The sequence below is a fragment of the Syngnathus leptorhynchus genome, chromosome 7 (assembly GCF_054491065.1).
Source record: "Syngnathus leptorhynchus isolate UIUO chromosome 7, UIUO_Slep, whole genome shotgun sequence".
Lineage (NCBI taxonomy): Eukaryota > Metazoa > Chordata > Actinopteri > Syngnathiformes > Syngnathidae > Syngnathus > Syngnathus leptorhynchus.
The window spans coordinates 4,216,302-4,233,285 of NC_141201.1; the positions used below are offsets into that span (position 1 = coordinate 4,216,302).

The following is a 16,984-nucleotide window of genomic DNA, read 5'->3' on the forward strand; positions in this document are numbered from 1 at the left end:
TCTATTCTGTTTTTTTGTAGGTTTTTTTTGTGTATGAAGCGGCATGTGATCTAATGATATTGGTTTTGCTTGGAACTTTTATTATTATCATTATTATTATTATAGTAAATTGACGATTACGTGTGTGCGTGCGCCTTCTAGCGTCCGTAGCAGAAACTTAATTCCGCACGAGCTATTAATAAAAGTGGAGGATGTGACGTCAGTAGATCAGTGACGTCACCTCACATTTGAGTAAACATGGCGTCCGTGACAACAGGTGAGAGACTGAAAAGGCCCGGCTTGAAAGGCTTCAATTTAACACCGCATATTCCCGTGTTTCCTCCACACTTGGCTACGTCATCGTACTAACAAAGAGGCAAAATGTTGGCCCTTTTTCGTCGCGTTCGTGTCGTGAGTGGTCGTCGCCGGCATTTTATTCACGAGAATAGTCGCTTCTTAGCTAATCATGCTAGCGCGATGCTTAATGGTGGCTTCTTGCGTTTGGCGCTTTAATGGATCACATTCATGGACTGGTGAAATGTCTTGTTGAATTGCAGACATAATCAACGTCAGTTTCATTTTGTCTATATTGTGCAACAGCGTCGCGTTAACCTTCAAAATGCTTTGAATGAAGTGTTACGTTCAATGAAATCTGGTGTTGCATTCATTTAATCGTGTTGATGATTGTAAAGGAGGACAGCCACATTGTTCCGGACAGTTCGGATGAGCCATTGTTGTGGCAGCTGCCGCGATCACTTTGCACCAGCTATGAGTTGGAGTGGTTATAAATAAACTCCAGCTGCTTATGGTCAGCATGTGTTGCACTTCACTTCTCTGCTCCTGGCCTGCTTTTCAATTCAATGTTGTTGAGGCCACTTGTCTGATCATGTCGATTAAAACTGAGCAATGGCCAGTCCAGGGTGAAGCTCACCGTTCGCTCAATCAGTTAGCAACATCAACGAGCTTATAAAGCAACTTGCTAACACTGTTTTTCTCCTTTTAAGCCACTTCCGAGTGGATCCAGTTTTTCAAGGATGCTGGCATCCCAGCCGGCCTGGCCGTCACCTATGCAGTCTCCTTTGTGGACAACAGGTAAAGTAATTAAAAACTCCAAACTGATCAAAATAATAATAATTGAATTGTTTTTTTATTCTGTGTTGTCGCAGAATTCAAAAGAACATGCTGATGGACCTGAGCAAGGACATCATGATGGACCTCGGCATCACGGTCATTGGTGACATCATTGCCATTCTCAAACACGCCAAGCTCGTCCATAGGCAGGTCAGAGCCCACCAACTGTGGCTGTGCAATAAAAAAGTGGCATTATTAATGTGCCTAAGAGTTAACTCTAGAATTGGGGTGGGTGTTGACTGTCGGGGGGGAAAAGGGACGTACTTAATTTTGAATATGTAAACAGCAATTTCCCCTTTCAGGACATGTGCAAAATGGCCACAGAAGCCATTTCCTCAGGACAGACCAGCGTCAAAGCAGAACTCCGAAGAACTGCCAACACTCGTGAGTAACCCATCAGCCTCGGCGATCGTACTATTTCGATTGATAGATATCATACTATAACTTGACATCTTGCCAGTGCTGTTAGCTAATGCTAATGTTTTCCACCATCCCTCAGCAGCCACTCGCATGATAGCCAACGCCTTGAGCCACGACTCTCCTCCCACCACTCCGGTCCGTCGCCCCGACAACCGCCTTTCTGTCACTGTGTCCAACGTGCAAGCAAGCAAGGGTGGAAAAGCAGGTAAAGCGCAACCATATGTTCTCCCCCACCCCCCCCCCCCCCCTCCCCGATTCATCTGACCACCACCTTTCCTTCTTTTGACAGCTGTCAGTCAGACAGAAGACGAAGGCAACGGGTTGTCAGCCGCGAAGCGCCGGCGTGTGACAGCAGAGATGGAAGGCAAGTACATCATCAACATGCCCAAAGGCACCACGCCACGTACACGCCGCATCCTGGCCCAGCAGGGCAAGAAAGGTAGGCCTGAACCAGTGGGCCGGCCGGCCGGCCGCGTGACGCCTCGCCTCGTGACTCCTGACACGACTAATCGACTAATCACCCCGAAAAGTTGTCGACCACCAATCAAGGCTTGGTAGAATATGCTGAATGCTTCTCTTTGATTAATATTTCATACGACAATAACTTACTTGCCTGCACTAGAATGGAGAAGTCTAAAAAGCATTAGTTCAATCAATTAGACACATCGCATTCAGTGTTATTTTTTTTGGGGTGACGAAACATTTTTTTAGATTTTATTTCTCAACGCGCCGCTGATTCAGCGAAACACCGTCAGATTTTCTGTGTTTGTGTCACAAAAGGTTTGAAGCGCACGTCTGTCTTTGCAAGACTCGGCGCCGAGTCAATGGCGGACCCGGCAGCCAGTGCTAACAAGGTGAGCGTTGTCAGTCGAGCTCCTTAGATAGATGCGAGATGTTCTAATAGATTACCGGGAGCTATAAAAGGAATTGTCAATAGCTGAGAGATGTGAATGTGTCAGGAAAGACTTCCTGACTTTCTTACCACGCTCCTTGTGTTGTCAGCCCACCGGCGTCTTCAGCCGTCTGGACCAAGCAGACGAAGTGGGGGCGGAGCCGAGGTTGGGAAAGTTGAAGGCGACTAAGCAGGAGGAGGACAGCGACGGAGAAGTCCTCCAGTACGCCGGCGTCCTCAAAAAGCTGCTCCGCCCTCCGAGAATCGAGCCCGTTAAAAAGGCAGCACCCACCACACTGCGGCGCTTGGGCGGCAAATTCAAACGGCCGCCGCCCAGCGCGCCCGCCCCTTCGTCCTCCTCCAACGGCGTCCCCCCGGCTAAAATCAGCGTGCTTCAGAGACTGGGTAAGCTCCAGCGCGCCGCCGTCCCTTCGTCCGCAACGTCCCAGCCGGCTGCCGACACGCAGGACAACAGAGTGACGAGCACTCGACCCAGGGCCAAGCAGAAAATCAACGCGGCGCGCTGCAAAGTCAGCAGCAGCACCGGAGCAGGAGCCATAACAGGAACCGGAGCGGTGGACTGCGCGGGCGCCCAGATGGACTTCAAGGCTGTCAGTGTTTTCAAGAGGCTGGGCAGTAAAAACAAGTAACACACATCCCAAATGTTGTACAACAAGGACTGCAAATTCATTTCAAGGAAAAAAAAAAATCAAGGTTTGTATTTTTCTCGTACAGACACGAAATCCACTTTGTAATGTTTTTATTTTGAACTTTGATGCCATGGGAGAGATTTTTTTTTCCCCCAATGATCTCACCCCCAAACCCCTTTTGTTAACTGCTTGGACAGAAACTTTCCAACTACGTTTGCCGTTTTTTTACTCTTGACTTTAGTGTTTAAGCATTCAAAAATCTTAAGGCATGAGCATGGCATGGACTGAACTGCTAGTATAATAGTTTTTAAAAATTCACCCATGAAGGATGGCTGCTGCCCAAACATCTCATCATATCATAAAGAATTACAAAAGAATTAAGCTACTTTCCCCTTTAGTTTTGTACAGTAATGAGATTCCAGAGTGATTTGCTTGTTGGTCAAGTCCTAGGAATTCATTTGAGCCTGTCGTCCCCTTAACATGAGCCCCTGCACCAAGAACAAATGATTCTGATACCTCCTGGTGGACTTTCTTACCATGATAGACTTCTTACCTGAAAGGCAGCGTGAGTTGAGTCTTTAAAAAAAAAAAAAAAAAAAAAAAAATCATTGATGTGAGTAGAGTTGATTTCACATTGCTATGTGTTATGCTACAGCTTTGTCTATGTCGGAGAAATCAAAATATCAATCTAATACCAAAACAGCCTGGTTCCGCCCTTCGTGGTGGCATTTCCTGGTCGGACTGTGAGTCCAGTAGATGTTTGGTGTTATAACACCTATCTGTCTTTTTAAACTCCACACTTGAACTTTGTTACCACTATAAATATTTAAAGTGTTTTTTTTACTTTTATTGTCTTCATGCACTAAGAAGAAATGTTTAAAAGGAAGAAAACAAAGAAGGCGCACTTCGTAAAAACAATTAAAACGAAGGGTCCAATTATATTTGCTGCCTTTTATTGGTTATTTCTACCAGTCAGCGATGTCCACTCAGTTAATCAGATTTATAAGACATAAATGTTTTGGTCTCATTGGTTAAAATGTATCATTTATTAATATGAACAGCTTCATGCCAAAATGATCCACACTCTCCAAATGTTTAACATTCATCTTCGGGAATGTTTTTCATTGGATATTTGTGGAACAAAGGAAACACCATTTTGCAGACACTAGTGCAGACTACACGGTAGCTTTGCCTTCAGGTTAAATCTTACGTCACCCCCCCCCAAAAAAAAAAGTTATACTTTATGGCCACTAGAGATCGCACTCTCCCTCTGCAAGCCTCCCTTGCGGTCGTTGAAATCTCAGCGATGAAGTCATCAGCACTTGTGAACTGCAGTGAAACCTCAGTTCACCTTCAGAGCTTTTGTATTATTGAGAGAAATTGAATGAACAACAAGCGAGAGGTGGTGGCTGTGAACAAGGCGTTGTTCAAGCAAACAAATAACGATTGTGACCATTGTAGATTATTATTTAATAAGGAAAAAGCAACATAAATATTTCTATATCCCCCCCCGCCCGTTTTCGTGAGTTGTGGTCCGCAGTCACGCCTCACGACTCGTTGTGATGACCCAATCTGTTGCGGTAATAAAACTGGTACAACTCTATTTTGCTTTCCCCCATAACTAAATTCATTCTTTTGTTCCATTCATTATCATGTTATTGAATGATAAAATAAAATGAAATAAAAATGTAAAATAACTTAAAAAATATTCAACATGATGAAAGGTTTGACAAAGAATTAGTTCGAGCTATAGGTTCCTCCTCCCAAAATTTATAAATCACAAAATGTGAAGATTTTTATTGCAACGGCTGTATTTTGAAAACTATAGTTATCCGCATGCGCAGTTTGAATTGACACGGTTTAGTGTGGGTTTTAGTTCCGTATAAGGACTACGTTTCCCATCATGCTTTGCGGTAGAGGCGGGCGGTCGCGTGCCTGTGGTGCTGAAACTGCTCGTGCTTCAGTTGTTGCTACGACACATCCCCGCGAGCATCACTGCGCTCGCTCGCTCGCAACCGAGCCAGCTTTGTTCGGCCAATTTCTACAATGTCACCGCCGCTCGCCGTCGCTTTTAGTTCTAAATAACCTTTTTGACAATAGTAGAACTTCTATAACGCGGTAAATTTTCTCGAGGCACGACGTAGACTAGTAGTATCCGTACCGCATCCTTTATGCACAGCACGCTGCTCCAGTCCACCGAGCACCATGGTCCGCTCCAGCCCCGCTCACTAGGCAGCATGGAAGCCAAACAACACCCGAAAAAGAGCCTCAAAAGCTATCCGGAGACCGGCGGCCGGGTTCTGGCAGCTGCTGCCGGTGGCGGAGGAGGCGGCGGCGGAGGAGGAGGAGGAGACGGAGGAGGGGGCGGCGGGTGTCGTGTCGGCGTCTCAGCCGAAACTGAGATGGAGACGAAGATCCAGAAAGCTGTTGACTTCAAGGCGGAGGGCCACCGCTGCTACAAAGAGAAGAAATTCCGCGAGGCGATCGGCAAATACCACCGGGCGCTACTGCAGCTCAAAGGGGTGCACGTCGCCGACGGGACGACCGGCGGTTCCGAGGTCAACCTGCTGACTCAACAAGCCGCCGCCAAGCTCACAGAGGAGCAGCGGAGAGCTGTGGAGAGCACCGAGATCGAGTGCTATGACAGCCTTACAGGTCAGTCACTACCCGGAACGAGCGCACCCTCACCCCGGTCACACTCAGGAGGACTGCGCGCTCCGTGTGCGCTCCGTTTTGGTTCATTGGGTTCACGTTGGAGATATTTTTTTTTAACCACTAGTCAAACACTATACAGTAGGGCCAAATTGGACAAATCTCAACATCCACATAGTATGCAAAAAAATAAAAATAAAAATGGATGTTTGTTAGTGTGAATTTGAGAGAATTATATTCCCCGAGTTAGACAAAGTCTTTAAACCCCTTCTTGAGCAGTAAATCATGTCAACAATTTCACTTTTATTGATAACAACAGCTCTTGGCCTTATAGATTATCAGGGTCACCATTAAAGCAATCAAATCGTCTTGATTTAAAAAAACATATTTTCCTTTCACCTTCTCTTCTCTGCTCCACTTAGACCACTCTACTTCAATTCCCTTCCAAGTTGTGTTGTTAGCCTCTTCCCAAATGAAGTTTGAACAATAAGTAGGATTTCAATGAGAAGGTAGAGGGAGCTCTTGAAATGATCATGATAGATTAAAAATTGCTTCAAAAAAATAAATAAAATCTGGTTTGGTCCTTAATGATGACTCATTTACTACAAATCTTGTCCCTCTATCTATAGACTGCCAGCAACAAATTAATTGATTATAAGGATAAATCGTTCAGTATATTCCTTATCATATCAAGTATTGAATTTCATGTATTACTGAGGCAGGGTTACCATGATGGTGTGTTGTAATACTTCACACGAGGCATCAAGTGGATGATGTAAGGTTGTATGTCAGAGGGCAAGGCTGCGCAATTGTAATAAGGTTAAAGGAGGTACACACACCAAAAGAGCAACGTGACATTTTTTACTCTGAATCGAATCATGGAAGGAAAAAAAAAAATCTGTTGCTGTAAGAGCCTCATTGAAAAAAGGCAGAGGTGTTAGGAAGCCAGTGCACTTAGCGTCTATTATGACAACAACAACAATGCTTCTACCGATACCTCAGCATTTTTTTTTTTTTTTGCCATCTCATGTGCACATCAATTATTCATTGATATAATCGTACAGAATAGTGCTAACACACGAGTACCTACTAAATAATAGAAAAGCAAATATTTGAACGGAACGGAATCGTGGGACTCTTTATCAGTGTTGCACAGATTGAGCCGGACAATTCAAAGTGAAAAATGTACAACATGGTAATCGGCTATTTATTTCACATCTTATTTTAGTAAGAGCCCTGGGTAATAGGAAAGTAGTAATCCAATGAAGTATGTTGAAGTGATACATCTCAATTGAGATAATACCATCTTTTTATGTCGGGGGAGGAGGTAAGTTTAGCCTGGGTTGTTACTCGCGTGTTTTCTATTTTTGTGGCAGGCCTCATGACAATATGGGAGAGTTAAGTGTATTCTAAAATAAAAAAACAAAAAAACATAAAGACCCCAACAATGCTATGACTATTAATATTGTGTAGGTGTGCCTAATCAAGTGTCCAGCATCCAGAACATGTGAGTGGCATGTCTATTTTGTGTGATCCATAAGAGATGATATAGTGAAGGTCGGCAGCTTCTGCATAATGTCCGCGCCGTTTATCAAAGAGCGAGCGGCGTGGCGTGGCGTGGCGGGGAGGGTGATTTAAAGAGATGAGGGAAAACAGGAATAAGGAAGTAGGGAAAGAGGATTGGTCAGCACGGTGGGAGAGGAAAAGCAGTGCAGTGAGAGAAGGGGTAGAGGAAGAGGGGGAGGGGAGTGCCACACGCAGTCAACAGGGGGCCATATTTGCCATGGCAACCAGCACTGTGCCTTTTTCCTCCGGTTGTAGTAATACTGCTCGCAGCCTGCTTTCATTGTTGCTGCTTTTATAGCGTCGTTTGCTCCTTTGTTCATATGAATAAATGGAGCATTTCTTTGAGAAGGGGGCAAATGAGTAATTGTTTGATTGATTCAATTTTATTTGTTAACTGGAGTTTTTTTTATGGGATGGTACAAGACAGAAATAGAAATATTTGACTTTATAAAAACATGTAGGAACACAATGAAATAAAATGTAAAGAATTCAAAGTTATATCATGATTAGGAAAAAAAAAAGATTGTATCTGTCTACTTATGCTGCACCACCATTTGTGTTGCATTGTTATCGTAACACTGCCGCATGCTATTCATTAGCCCGTTGATGGCATTTCCCATTATGTATTAGCGTGAAGCTATCGGACTTTAATGCAATATAATACATCTTAATTTATATAGCGCTTTGACAACAGCGTAAAGTTATGTGGTTGTTTTAAATACAAAAAAAAATATTTATGTGCTTTCACAGCAGAGCTGCAATATAATCCGTTGTAATGAAATATACTTCCATCATCATAAATTTAACAAAGCGCAGGCTCAAAGAAGGGAGACGATGAAGCTACTGTTGTGAGAATTTGCCAGTCTGACTTTTCCTCAACCCCTGCTCGCTCTGATGTCTACCTCAAAAAGTTCCTTTGTTCCTCCTGACCAACATGAGTCATGAGCCGAGTCGCAGCTTTGCGAACGGCCTCGACTCAGGAGTGGATTCGTTTATATGCTAACAAATAAAAAAAAAAAAAACCAAAAAAAAAAAACAAGCAGATCATCTGCTCATTTAGCTGTAAAATCAGCTTACCCGTGATGCTCATTAAAAAATGAAAAAAAAAGAATAAATCAAAATAAATCCAATTAAAATTAAAATATAAAATAAAAGAATAAATCAAAAATGTGTTTTATTAGGTGGCTTTTATCATGGTCTATATCAGTATGGATGTTTTTTGCCGATAATGCCACTTCATATCGGAAAATGATTCCGAATCCTTATCAAACAATTTCCTCGACAACATTTCTCTGCTTTTAATTTAGTTAGCATCTTCACTACACGCTTCCATAGCATCAGCTGTTATCTTAATTTAGCTTTTAGATCCTTCAAGGCATTTTTACAGAACCTTCCACATCATAGAATTACATCGCTTTTAACAGCTCGTCGTCAACATCTGTTTTGGACCGCAGCTTCCATCATAGAGACGAGAAAAGCTACAATCATCCGCATTCTCGCTAACCTCGAGGAGTGGCCCGAGCATAACGTTACAGCAAGCGGCGGGTTGCTCGCTGGTACAGTCCGTTGCATGCTCGCAGCAGCAGAACACATCACAAAAGTCCTCCCTTTCATCTCCCGCCAACTCCCTCGACATGAGATAACGCATGACGAAGAAGAAGGAGAGCAAAGGAAGATGAAATGGAGGCAGGCAACGCTGGAAAGGTTGCTCCATGCTTTGGGGGGGGGGGGGGAATTTTAGGTGCCATTCAAGGGCAAGAGGAGGGGGGGGGTTGGTGTCCCTCCGTGTGCATAAAACAGGATGGCGAACTCGTTGTATGCCAGCCAGGGTTGCAGATGGCTCGATCACGGCTCCCTCCACTATACTCACTGTACGACGCTCTCCGGTTTGTTCGTATTCAGTCCCGCGGATTAGGAGGCTGACATTCGGAGGAGGCTGATGGGAAAGGGGGGCGAAGGGTCTAAAATAAGACACGGCCAGTGAAACTGGACAGATCTCTTAAATATGATGGGATTATCCCCCCAGAGGCAGGGGAGGATAAACGGGATTGGGACAAATCAAGATGGAAGACGCTCCGTTGACCTCTTCCAAAAAAGAAAAGCTGTCGAGAAAAAAAAAGAATATTTTTTCTTATATTAACCTTCCCGAACTGAGCCAAGATATTTTGGAAGTCAAGTTGCCACACAGAGCAAAAAAAGTCAAAAAGTCTGCATCGTGTCCACCAAATGACATTTAATGACCAGTCAGGCGAAGAGCAGCAACAAAACAGATCCAGTTCCTTCAAGCAGACGGACCTCAATAAAAGGCTTTTTTATGCTTTATTAAACCACGCTTAAATACTCTTGGACTATCTGCTTTTACTCTCCATACAAAGTAAAGTGACACTAAGTAGAAAATAGCGCAAATGTAAACAAGAAAAAACAATGGCCGCCTGTTCTTCATCTTCTTTAGCGCAGCATTAACTAACCCCACCCCAAAACTATTACCGACAATAGCGGCGAGCATTAGCGGAATCATCCGTGATGTAGCTTCCTCATTGGTATAAATATTTAAGCAGATGAGAATCGAAATCCTTGAGTCAGCAACTATTTTCGGAGTGGCGGACAATGACAAAGGGTGCAAACCGACTCCAATGATTTATCGGCTTATTTTTGGCCATCGCAATAAGCATGATGGCTAATTAGCGTCATGTCACAGATGGATGAGATGGATGGATGGATGGATTGCAGCTCACTAACTCAGATTTAGTCCGATTTGTTCTTTGTGCGGATAGAAAAAGAAAAAAAAAATATTTTTAGCTCTTTAGAGCTCAGCTCATGTAAATCCTAGCTTACTTGATTCAAGGAAATGGTGAGATGATGAGCACTTTTTTTTACCCCAGCGGAATAGCAAAATCACAACCTAATTCCTCTCAAACATAATTCTTCCCGTGCTTTATTTCTCTTTAAGCGACAGCAGAATTGGAAAAGGCTGAGACATCAAGGCGTAAAGGTGGCAACCGGACAATAATTCCGAGTCTCGTCGCAGCAAACGAGGCGTCACGATAATGCCGGCGCTCTGATTTCATGATAACGAGCAGCATGGCTTGGAGGGCCAGAGCTATTCTTAGCAAAAGGGGGGGCAGGAGAGGCCGTTTGCTCTGTCCGAGCGCTCTGACGTCAAATTAAATCATGTCCTGTCCCAAAAAAAACGAGTATTTTGTTGAGGATCGGCCTTTATCAAGCAACATTTGGTGACATTTGAAAGAGAAAACATAGTGGATGCTTTTATTGACGTCACGATTGGTTGTTTTCATTCTCTGTGTGTGGAAATGTTTATTTTTGAAATTTTACAGAGTGTATAACAAACAACAGAGTCACTAAAGTTTCTTGTAAAAATCAAGCCTCTGATGGCGTGAAATTTGCATCCTAGGAGGGGCAAATTCAGCATGAAGGGGTCAGTGATGAATGTGTGAGGAAATGAGGAACGCATCTTCCTGCAGAACTAATTACGAGGTGATAGACAGCCAACTAATCAGCGGGGTCGAGGAGTGTCTTCAAATGAGCCTGCTTGCGAGATGAGTCCGGTGAGGAAATGAGTCGAAACGTCAGGAAGCTGAGAACTAATCTGGCGTGAGAGGTGGTGTTTTCCGTTTCCGTTAATGGATTTAGTTTCCTCATTGCTTCAATCTCTCCTAACTGTGTGTCTCTTTTTTTTTTTTTCCCCATTGCTCCCAGGCTTTTAGCTGTACCTTAATAAAAATAAGTCTCGGTAAAAACTCGACATGATGCCGCAGGCGAAGCTGCAGGGTTCCTTCACGATTAAAATGTACATATAGAGAGAAGAGTTTTGTAACATCCCATGCGCCGATTCGCTAACCAACAGCCAACTTTGCACTTTATTGTCCATTCATACAATCGTCTCCTCATTCTCCATTTTCAGTCGCTCGACAATTATTAGTCGGCGCCAGGCAGCGTTGCGGCATCCCATTAAACATCGGCTCGCTCACATCAGGTTCCTCATTAAGACAAACCTCCCCCCTGCCTCACCCGCGAAGCTCTCTCTCCTCTTGTGCGGCTTCACATCTCATTAGTCGTTCCTTTTTCCGTCGCAAACGTTGCCGTAAAATGCCGCTTTTTCCAATTAAGGCAAAGCCAAAGCGTATCTGATGTCATTCGTCGTTCTTTCAGGAGAAATTGCCTCACTCGCAAAAGGCCGAAAGGGTCGTCGCCTCGTCTGCCGCGAGGATTTATCCATATCATTCCCGACCCTTGCTTGGTAATGACGGCTGTAAACATCAATTATTGATCCGCTGCTGTATTAGTTCATCCACTAACGTGAATGTGCACGAGGCCAAGTAGAGTGTAACCTTAAAGGAGACGTATCATGAAAATTCAACATGCAGTCCAGTAGTAGTTCTGGTCCAAAACTGCAAAAAAAATAAAAGATTGGCATGATTAATGTTGCCAACTCTTGGCTCCCCTGCATGCGTGATTACGTGTAATAAAAAAGCCGACACAGTTTTTGCGAGTATCGTGCTGGGGCTAGTTTCAGGGATGTTGTTCTGCTGTTTTTAATGGAGCATGTGTGTGTGTGTGTGTGTGTGTGTCCATAACCATGGCCCACCTGCTCCGAGTGCCCCGTCATAATCACACCCATAATGCATTTGAGCACACTAGCCTTCCTCTGGCATGCCATCCATCTACCTAATGGGCCAATAGGGCGCGGCAGTCCGGCTATCATTTCAACATGGAGGAGGTTTTGAGGGTGTGCTGTGGACTTTTTTTTTTTTTTAACTCTTAAATTGGTCCTGCCATGTATCCTGTTAGGTGCTTTGACATTTTGTTTTGGTCAGACTTTAACTATGACGGGTCAGTGGCAGCTCTCTGTCGGCCATTATGCTCGGCTGTAACAGAATCCCTCTGAAAGCTGCGCTCATGTCCGCTAATGACGGACACGATGGGTGGACAGTTCTGAAAATGGCAAACAAAAGACGCAAAGTTAGTGAACGGCAAGCAACGTCGACCACTAAACATCGAAACACCCTGATCGATATCGTTCCCTCATGTCGGCGCTGAATTATTCAGTGTTATGCACTTGCATTGTTGACAATGTGAGCTGCTCCAATGGGAATCCCTGACTCCGACTTTGGCTTTGGAATAATTCACTTGTATTTAACTTTATAAAACGTTTTCATGTGATAGAAAAATGATAGAGGGCCTGACTGAACTCCATAATGACTTCTCCTCACTTGATAGAGCATTTGGTCACTCACCTTGTCTTATATTGGCTTTTTGTACAAATGCACTCTCTCTCTCTCTCTCTCTCTCTCTCTCTCTCTCTCTCTATCTGTCTCTCTTGCTGTCTCTCTCTCTCTCTCTCTCCTGCTCTCTCTCTTTCTCTTACACTGACGAGGGCTGACACGCAGGGAGGCAATAACGGGCTTTTAACACACTGCTCCTCCTCACCCCTCCTCACCTCAAGTTATTTTGGGCATTAGCTGATGTGAAAGCTGCAGTCAATTGCCGCTACATTTGTTGGATCGAAGACCTCGAAGGAAAAACAAGCCTTGCTGACTTTGTACAAAAGAAAAAGTCTGAAAAGTTACTGCCTGAAAGCCAAATGACCAAATCAAAATGTTCTTCCATTGGAAATTGAATACAAAAGGTTGTTGCTCCGACTCATTATTATTGTCTATTTATAGTCACCCATAAAAAGCTGCTAGCCAAATGGATTCTTTAGCCTATTTATTATCATTATCAACTAACCTTGTTATCTCACGGCGTTAATTAGCGCTAGCGCTAACACGGCGTTTTTGGTCCTGCCTGCTCGTTTTCAGCATGTTTGTTGCAGTCTGAGCTGGTTAACTACGAGCGAGTGAAGGAGTACTGTCTGAAGGTACTGAGCCACCAGAGGGACCACTTTAAGGCCATGTACCGTGCCGGCATTGCCTTCTACCACCTGGGGGACTACGAATGTGCCCTGCGTTACCTGCGGGATGCCAAGAATCGCGAGCCTGCAGGTGAGCGGGCAGGACATTTATATATATAGTTCGATTTAATTGATATATTTATGATTTTATTTATTTCTAAATCACGCTCATTTGGGCTCCTTCCCTCCTCAGATACCAACGTGCTGCGCTACATCCAGCTGACGGAGATGAAGATAAGCAAGAGCGGCCAACGGGAACGAGAGCTCGGCAAAGAGACGCAAGGCTGATCTGACCCCTCCCTCTTTGGAATCTTGCACCGACCCCCCACCCCACCCCATCCCAACCGGTCTCCATATTCGCCATACTCTCATGGACAGCAGTTGTAGGAGATGATCTGAACTTCCTGTTTTTCCAACTCCTTCTTGGCTGTTTGTCCCTCAGGTGCTGTGGCTCTTTTTTTTTTTTTTTTTTTTTCTCTTGACAAAAAAAACAAAACAAAGAAAACTGCTGTATTATAACAACCCTGCCCCCCCCCCCCCCCTCCCAAAAAAAAGAAACTAGAAACTAGTGAATAATGGACATTTGCGTTGTTTAGTGGGTGTTCTCAAAAACCATTTTTTTTCCTCTGCCTTTTCTCTCTGGGGAGAATATCCGGGTCGTGTGTACGTGGAGGCCTTTTGGAGGGTCGTGTTTGGCTCTTTGAAAGGGGCGTGTGACACATATCAAGACCATCGTCCAATTTGATTGTACGTGCGACCCATCGGGAGGGCTCTCTTAAGCCCTTTGACCACACTTTTTTTTTTTTTTTTTTTAATTAAGGGCTAATTTGAGTGTGTCTAATCTGTTTTTGATGTCCATCTAAACCAGGGGTGGGTCAAAGCGTTTTTGAACTGGCCCATCGTTGCAGTTTTGCTCCATCAATTTAGATGTTTTTATCCATTATTTATATATTATTTATTTTTTAATTCATGTTAGGGCCCGACCAATTGATCGGCAGGCGGATTTAATGGTCAATTATTGGCTAGTTCAAAATTGGTGGCAAAAATCAGCAAATTATTTTTTTGTTTTTTATAATTGCTTGTTGTGCCTGTAATTCATGTATTTATAGTTGTGTTAAGTACCAAAAACACTTTATTATTATTATATTATTATTATTATTATTATTATTATTATTATTATTATTTATTATCTTTTTTTTAATGAATCAGACAATCATTGGGTTATGAGAATTTTATTCTGCCAATTATTGACATTGGCTTACCAAAATCTATCTTTGTCAGGGCCTAATTTATTTATCTCATTTAATTATTGGTCCATTGTGTCAGTGTAAATAATAATACTGTATAGAAATATTAGTCACATACAGTTGCCGACAGGGACATGGACAGGGACCCCCCCCCCTCCCATATCTCTGTTTACCTTTTTAAAATTTATAGCACTAAATAAATGGAAAATTATTTATTAAAATAAATATTTTATTTAAGCACAAATATTTGCCCACCCCTGATCCAAAGACTGTAGTTGTCGCTTTCAGGTTTGCTTATGTTAAGACTTGTTGTCCCAAAAAAAAAAAAATGGCCGCCCCAAAGCCTAACCCTGAACGCCGTGACCTACGTGGTCGTTGTTGTGACTGTTCAGGTCAATCTCCACCAAAACAAGTTTGCATTATCCCAAACACTCACACGCACAATTCAGTTCAGCCAAACATTTGGCACAAAAAAAAACTTGGAGACTGCTGTGCTGCGTTTAGAAAATATCAATGATGTCATCGGTGAATCAATTCCAACTCGACTTTCATCTCATTAAAAAAAAAAAAGTTAGCGTTCAACCCCTCACACACAAACCGATTTTTCGCATCTTGTGTGTTTTACTGCTTTTATAGTACGCGCTGGGGGTTGTACAGACTAGTTGACATGTTTCGAGCTTGACGTCGACTAGCTGCTAGTTTCTAATCCCGTTTTTTTGAACCATATTGATTTTCCTTACCTTATATTTCTAGATGCGAAAATTTACTAAGTGTACAAGAAGCAGTAAGAAGGGAAAAATCAAATTTGAGCAGGGTTTTGAACAACTAAAGTGGATGAAGATCGGGGAATTCTTTCACCGCGCACAAAGAGCTTCGGAATTATTTGCAGACGTTGCACAATCCCACCATCCAGAACTTGCTGCTATGGTGGGCCCAGAACAAGGACAGATTGTCCTGTTTGACCAAGTTGTGCAAGCGCTACTTGACTGCGGAAAGCACACCGAGTGAGAATATTATTTTCTTTTCTTCCTGGCTTTCACCTAGTCCCTGTTAATTAATGTCTTCTAACATGTATGTCCCGTGTAAATTTGATGTATAAACTGTCAATTGTCAATGAATATAGATTATTGCAAAGCATTCCTTCCTCCTGTGATTTTTTTTGTTGTCATCACGATAGTCAGCGTCGACTCAACTTTCATCAATCGTGTTAATTGCAACCAGTGAAAAGCACGTGGGAGAGAAAACGAGGACTTTCAGACATCCAAAACAAGCGAGGAAAAGATTTTATTTCTGGGGGAATAGACACACCTAAGTGTGTCACCGTGTCACACGATGCTACCAGGAGATTGGCGTGATGCACTCGAGGGGCCGAGCGAGGCAGGAAGTGGGTCATCAGATGAGATGCCTATTTTAAAACAATGCCAGCGTTCTTTGAAAGGATGCAAGCCTTGAGGCCAGCGTTAATGCCGCCATGTCTTCTGTGGGCCCCAAAGGAGGCAGAAGAACAAACAATGGCGTCGTCATACAACTGACTCCCGTGGCGCTCCCGCGCCATGACGACGCCGTTTGGGTAAGTTTTTGTTTGTCCTCAGGTTTCCTGGGATGTTTGAGCTTGATTGTCTCACGCTTGGCTTTGACTTGAAGGCGATGACGTGGTTTTAATAGAATGAAATATATAGAATAAAATGAAAAAATAAAATACACGACAAGAAAGTTGATAGGGTTTCAAATTAAGCTTTCAAAGTTGGGTTGGGTTTCAAAAGAGGGTTATGGTTTCAAAGTAGGGTTCTAAATAAGATTAAGGTATCAAAGTAGGGTTTCAAATCAGGGTTAGGGTTTCAATTTAAGATCGCGAGCTTGGGTTGGGTTTCGAACTACGATTAAGGTTTCAAAGTATGGTGTTAAGTTAGTGTGCGTGCTTTAAAGTAGGGTTGGTGTTTGTGTGTGTTGGCCCTTCCGTCTTTCTCTCCTCATCCATTTCACAATCATCCTTCTCTTTGTACCCTTTTCTTTTCATTGTAGTCCAGTTTAATAACGTCACCATGGCAGTGAAACGGTTGCTAGGCAACTGGCCGGCGTCTAGAAGGACGTTTGATTGGTGGTCGCATTTTTTTCCTTTTGCATATTTTGCGTTAATGTAATTTACTTCCATGCCACTAGATGTCTCTCATGCATTGTCATGCATTGTAATAGGAAGAATAATAAAACCAGCGGTAAACTTGAACACGGCATGGGACTTGTCAAATGGCTGGGAACTACCAAAACTCTTCGTCACCTTATTTTTGTGTTTTCAAGTGCAAAGGCACACATCCTAACACTTCTTTATCAGCCCCAGGAATTGACTATATAGGGTTTAGTCCATTCAATCGGTCAAAACCAGCTTCATTTGGATTTATTTGGGATTATTGTCCGCGGAGGAAATTCCAGGTGTGAGGAGGGCAAACGTTTGGATTGAGGTATGTTTTATTTTTTTCTGCTTGCCGATATTAGTGGAACGCCGGTGCATCTAAACAACTTTAATCGGTTGATACGAACT

The 16,984-nt window shown here is 43.3% G+C and overlaps 3 protein-coding genes across 5 annotated transcripts in view; all 3 read left to right on the top strand.

Moving 5' to 3' along the window:
- Positions 1-210: 210 nt before the first annotated feature.
- c7h19orf47 (chromosome 7 C19orf47 homolog) lies at positions 211-4,013 on the top strand. 3 transcript variants are annotated; one of them, XM_085917013.1, is made up of 8 exons: positions 211-256; positions 984-1,071; positions 1,146-1,260; positions 1,413-1,494; positions 1,610-1,735; positions 1,820-1,969; positions 2,311-2,384; positions 2,533-4,013. In XM_085917013.1, exons 1-8 carry the CDS (start codon positions 238-240, stop codon positions 3,070-3,072), a joined length of 1,194 nt encoding a protein of 397 aa, XP_085773139.1. In that variant the 5' UTR covers positions 211-237; the 3' UTR covers positions 3,073-4,013. The 3 variants fall into 3 exon arrangements, with proteins under 3 accessions (XP_085773139.1, XP_085773141.1, XP_085773140.1); XM_085917015.1 differs by having other exon boundaries at positions 1,820-1,894; XM_085917014.1 differs by having other exon boundaries at positions 1,613-1,735.
- Positions 4,014-5,204: 1,191 nt separating this feature from the next.
- On the top strand, positions 5,205-13,495 carry ttc9b (tetratricopeptide repeat domain 9B). Its single transcript, XM_085917016.1, has 3 exons — positions 5,205-5,727; positions 13,110-13,292; positions 13,395-13,495. The coding sequence occupies exons 1-3, from the start codon at positions 5,244-5,246 to the stop codon at positions 13,487-13,489; spliced, it is 762 nt and encodes a 253-aa protein (XP_085773142.1). The 5' UTR covers positions 5,205-5,243; the 3' UTR covers positions 13,490-13,495.
- A 3,152-nt stretch (positions 13,496-16,647) lies between these two features.
- Positions 16,648-16,984, top strand: part of sipa1l3 (signal-induced proliferation-associated 1 like 3) — a 50,159-nt gene continuing 49,822 nt past the window's right edge. The window contains exon 1 of the mRNA XM_085916471.1: positions 16,648-16,904. The gene's annotated coding sequence lies outside the window, so the exon portion shown is untranslated. The remainder of the gene's footprint in view (positions 16,905-16,984) is intronic.

Excerpts from the sequence above, each read along its gene's own strand:
- c7h19orf47 (XM_085917013.1), top strand. Across the intron at positions 1,495-1,609 it reads CCGAAGAACTGCCAACACTC|CAGCCACTCGCATGATAGCC; the intron begins GTGAGTAACCCA and ends ACCATCCCTCAG. Across the intron at positions 1,970-2,310 it reads GGCCCAGCAGGGCAAGAAAG|GTTTGAAGCGCACGTCTGTC; the intron begins GTAGGCCTGAAC and ends GTGTCACAAAAG.
- ttc9b (XM_085917016.1), top strand. The coding sequence starts at position 5,244 with ATGCACAGCACGCTGCTCCAGTCCACCGAGCACCATGGTCCGCTCCAG. Across the intron at positions 5,728-13,109 it reads GTGCTATGACAGCCTTACAG|CATGTTTGTTGCAGTCTGAG; the intron begins GTCAGTCACTAC and ends GCTCGTTTTCAG. Across the intron at positions 13,293-13,394 it reads CAAGAATCGCGAGCCTGCAG|ATACCAACGTGCTGCGCTAC; the intron begins GTGAGCGGGCAG and ends TTCCCTCCTCAG.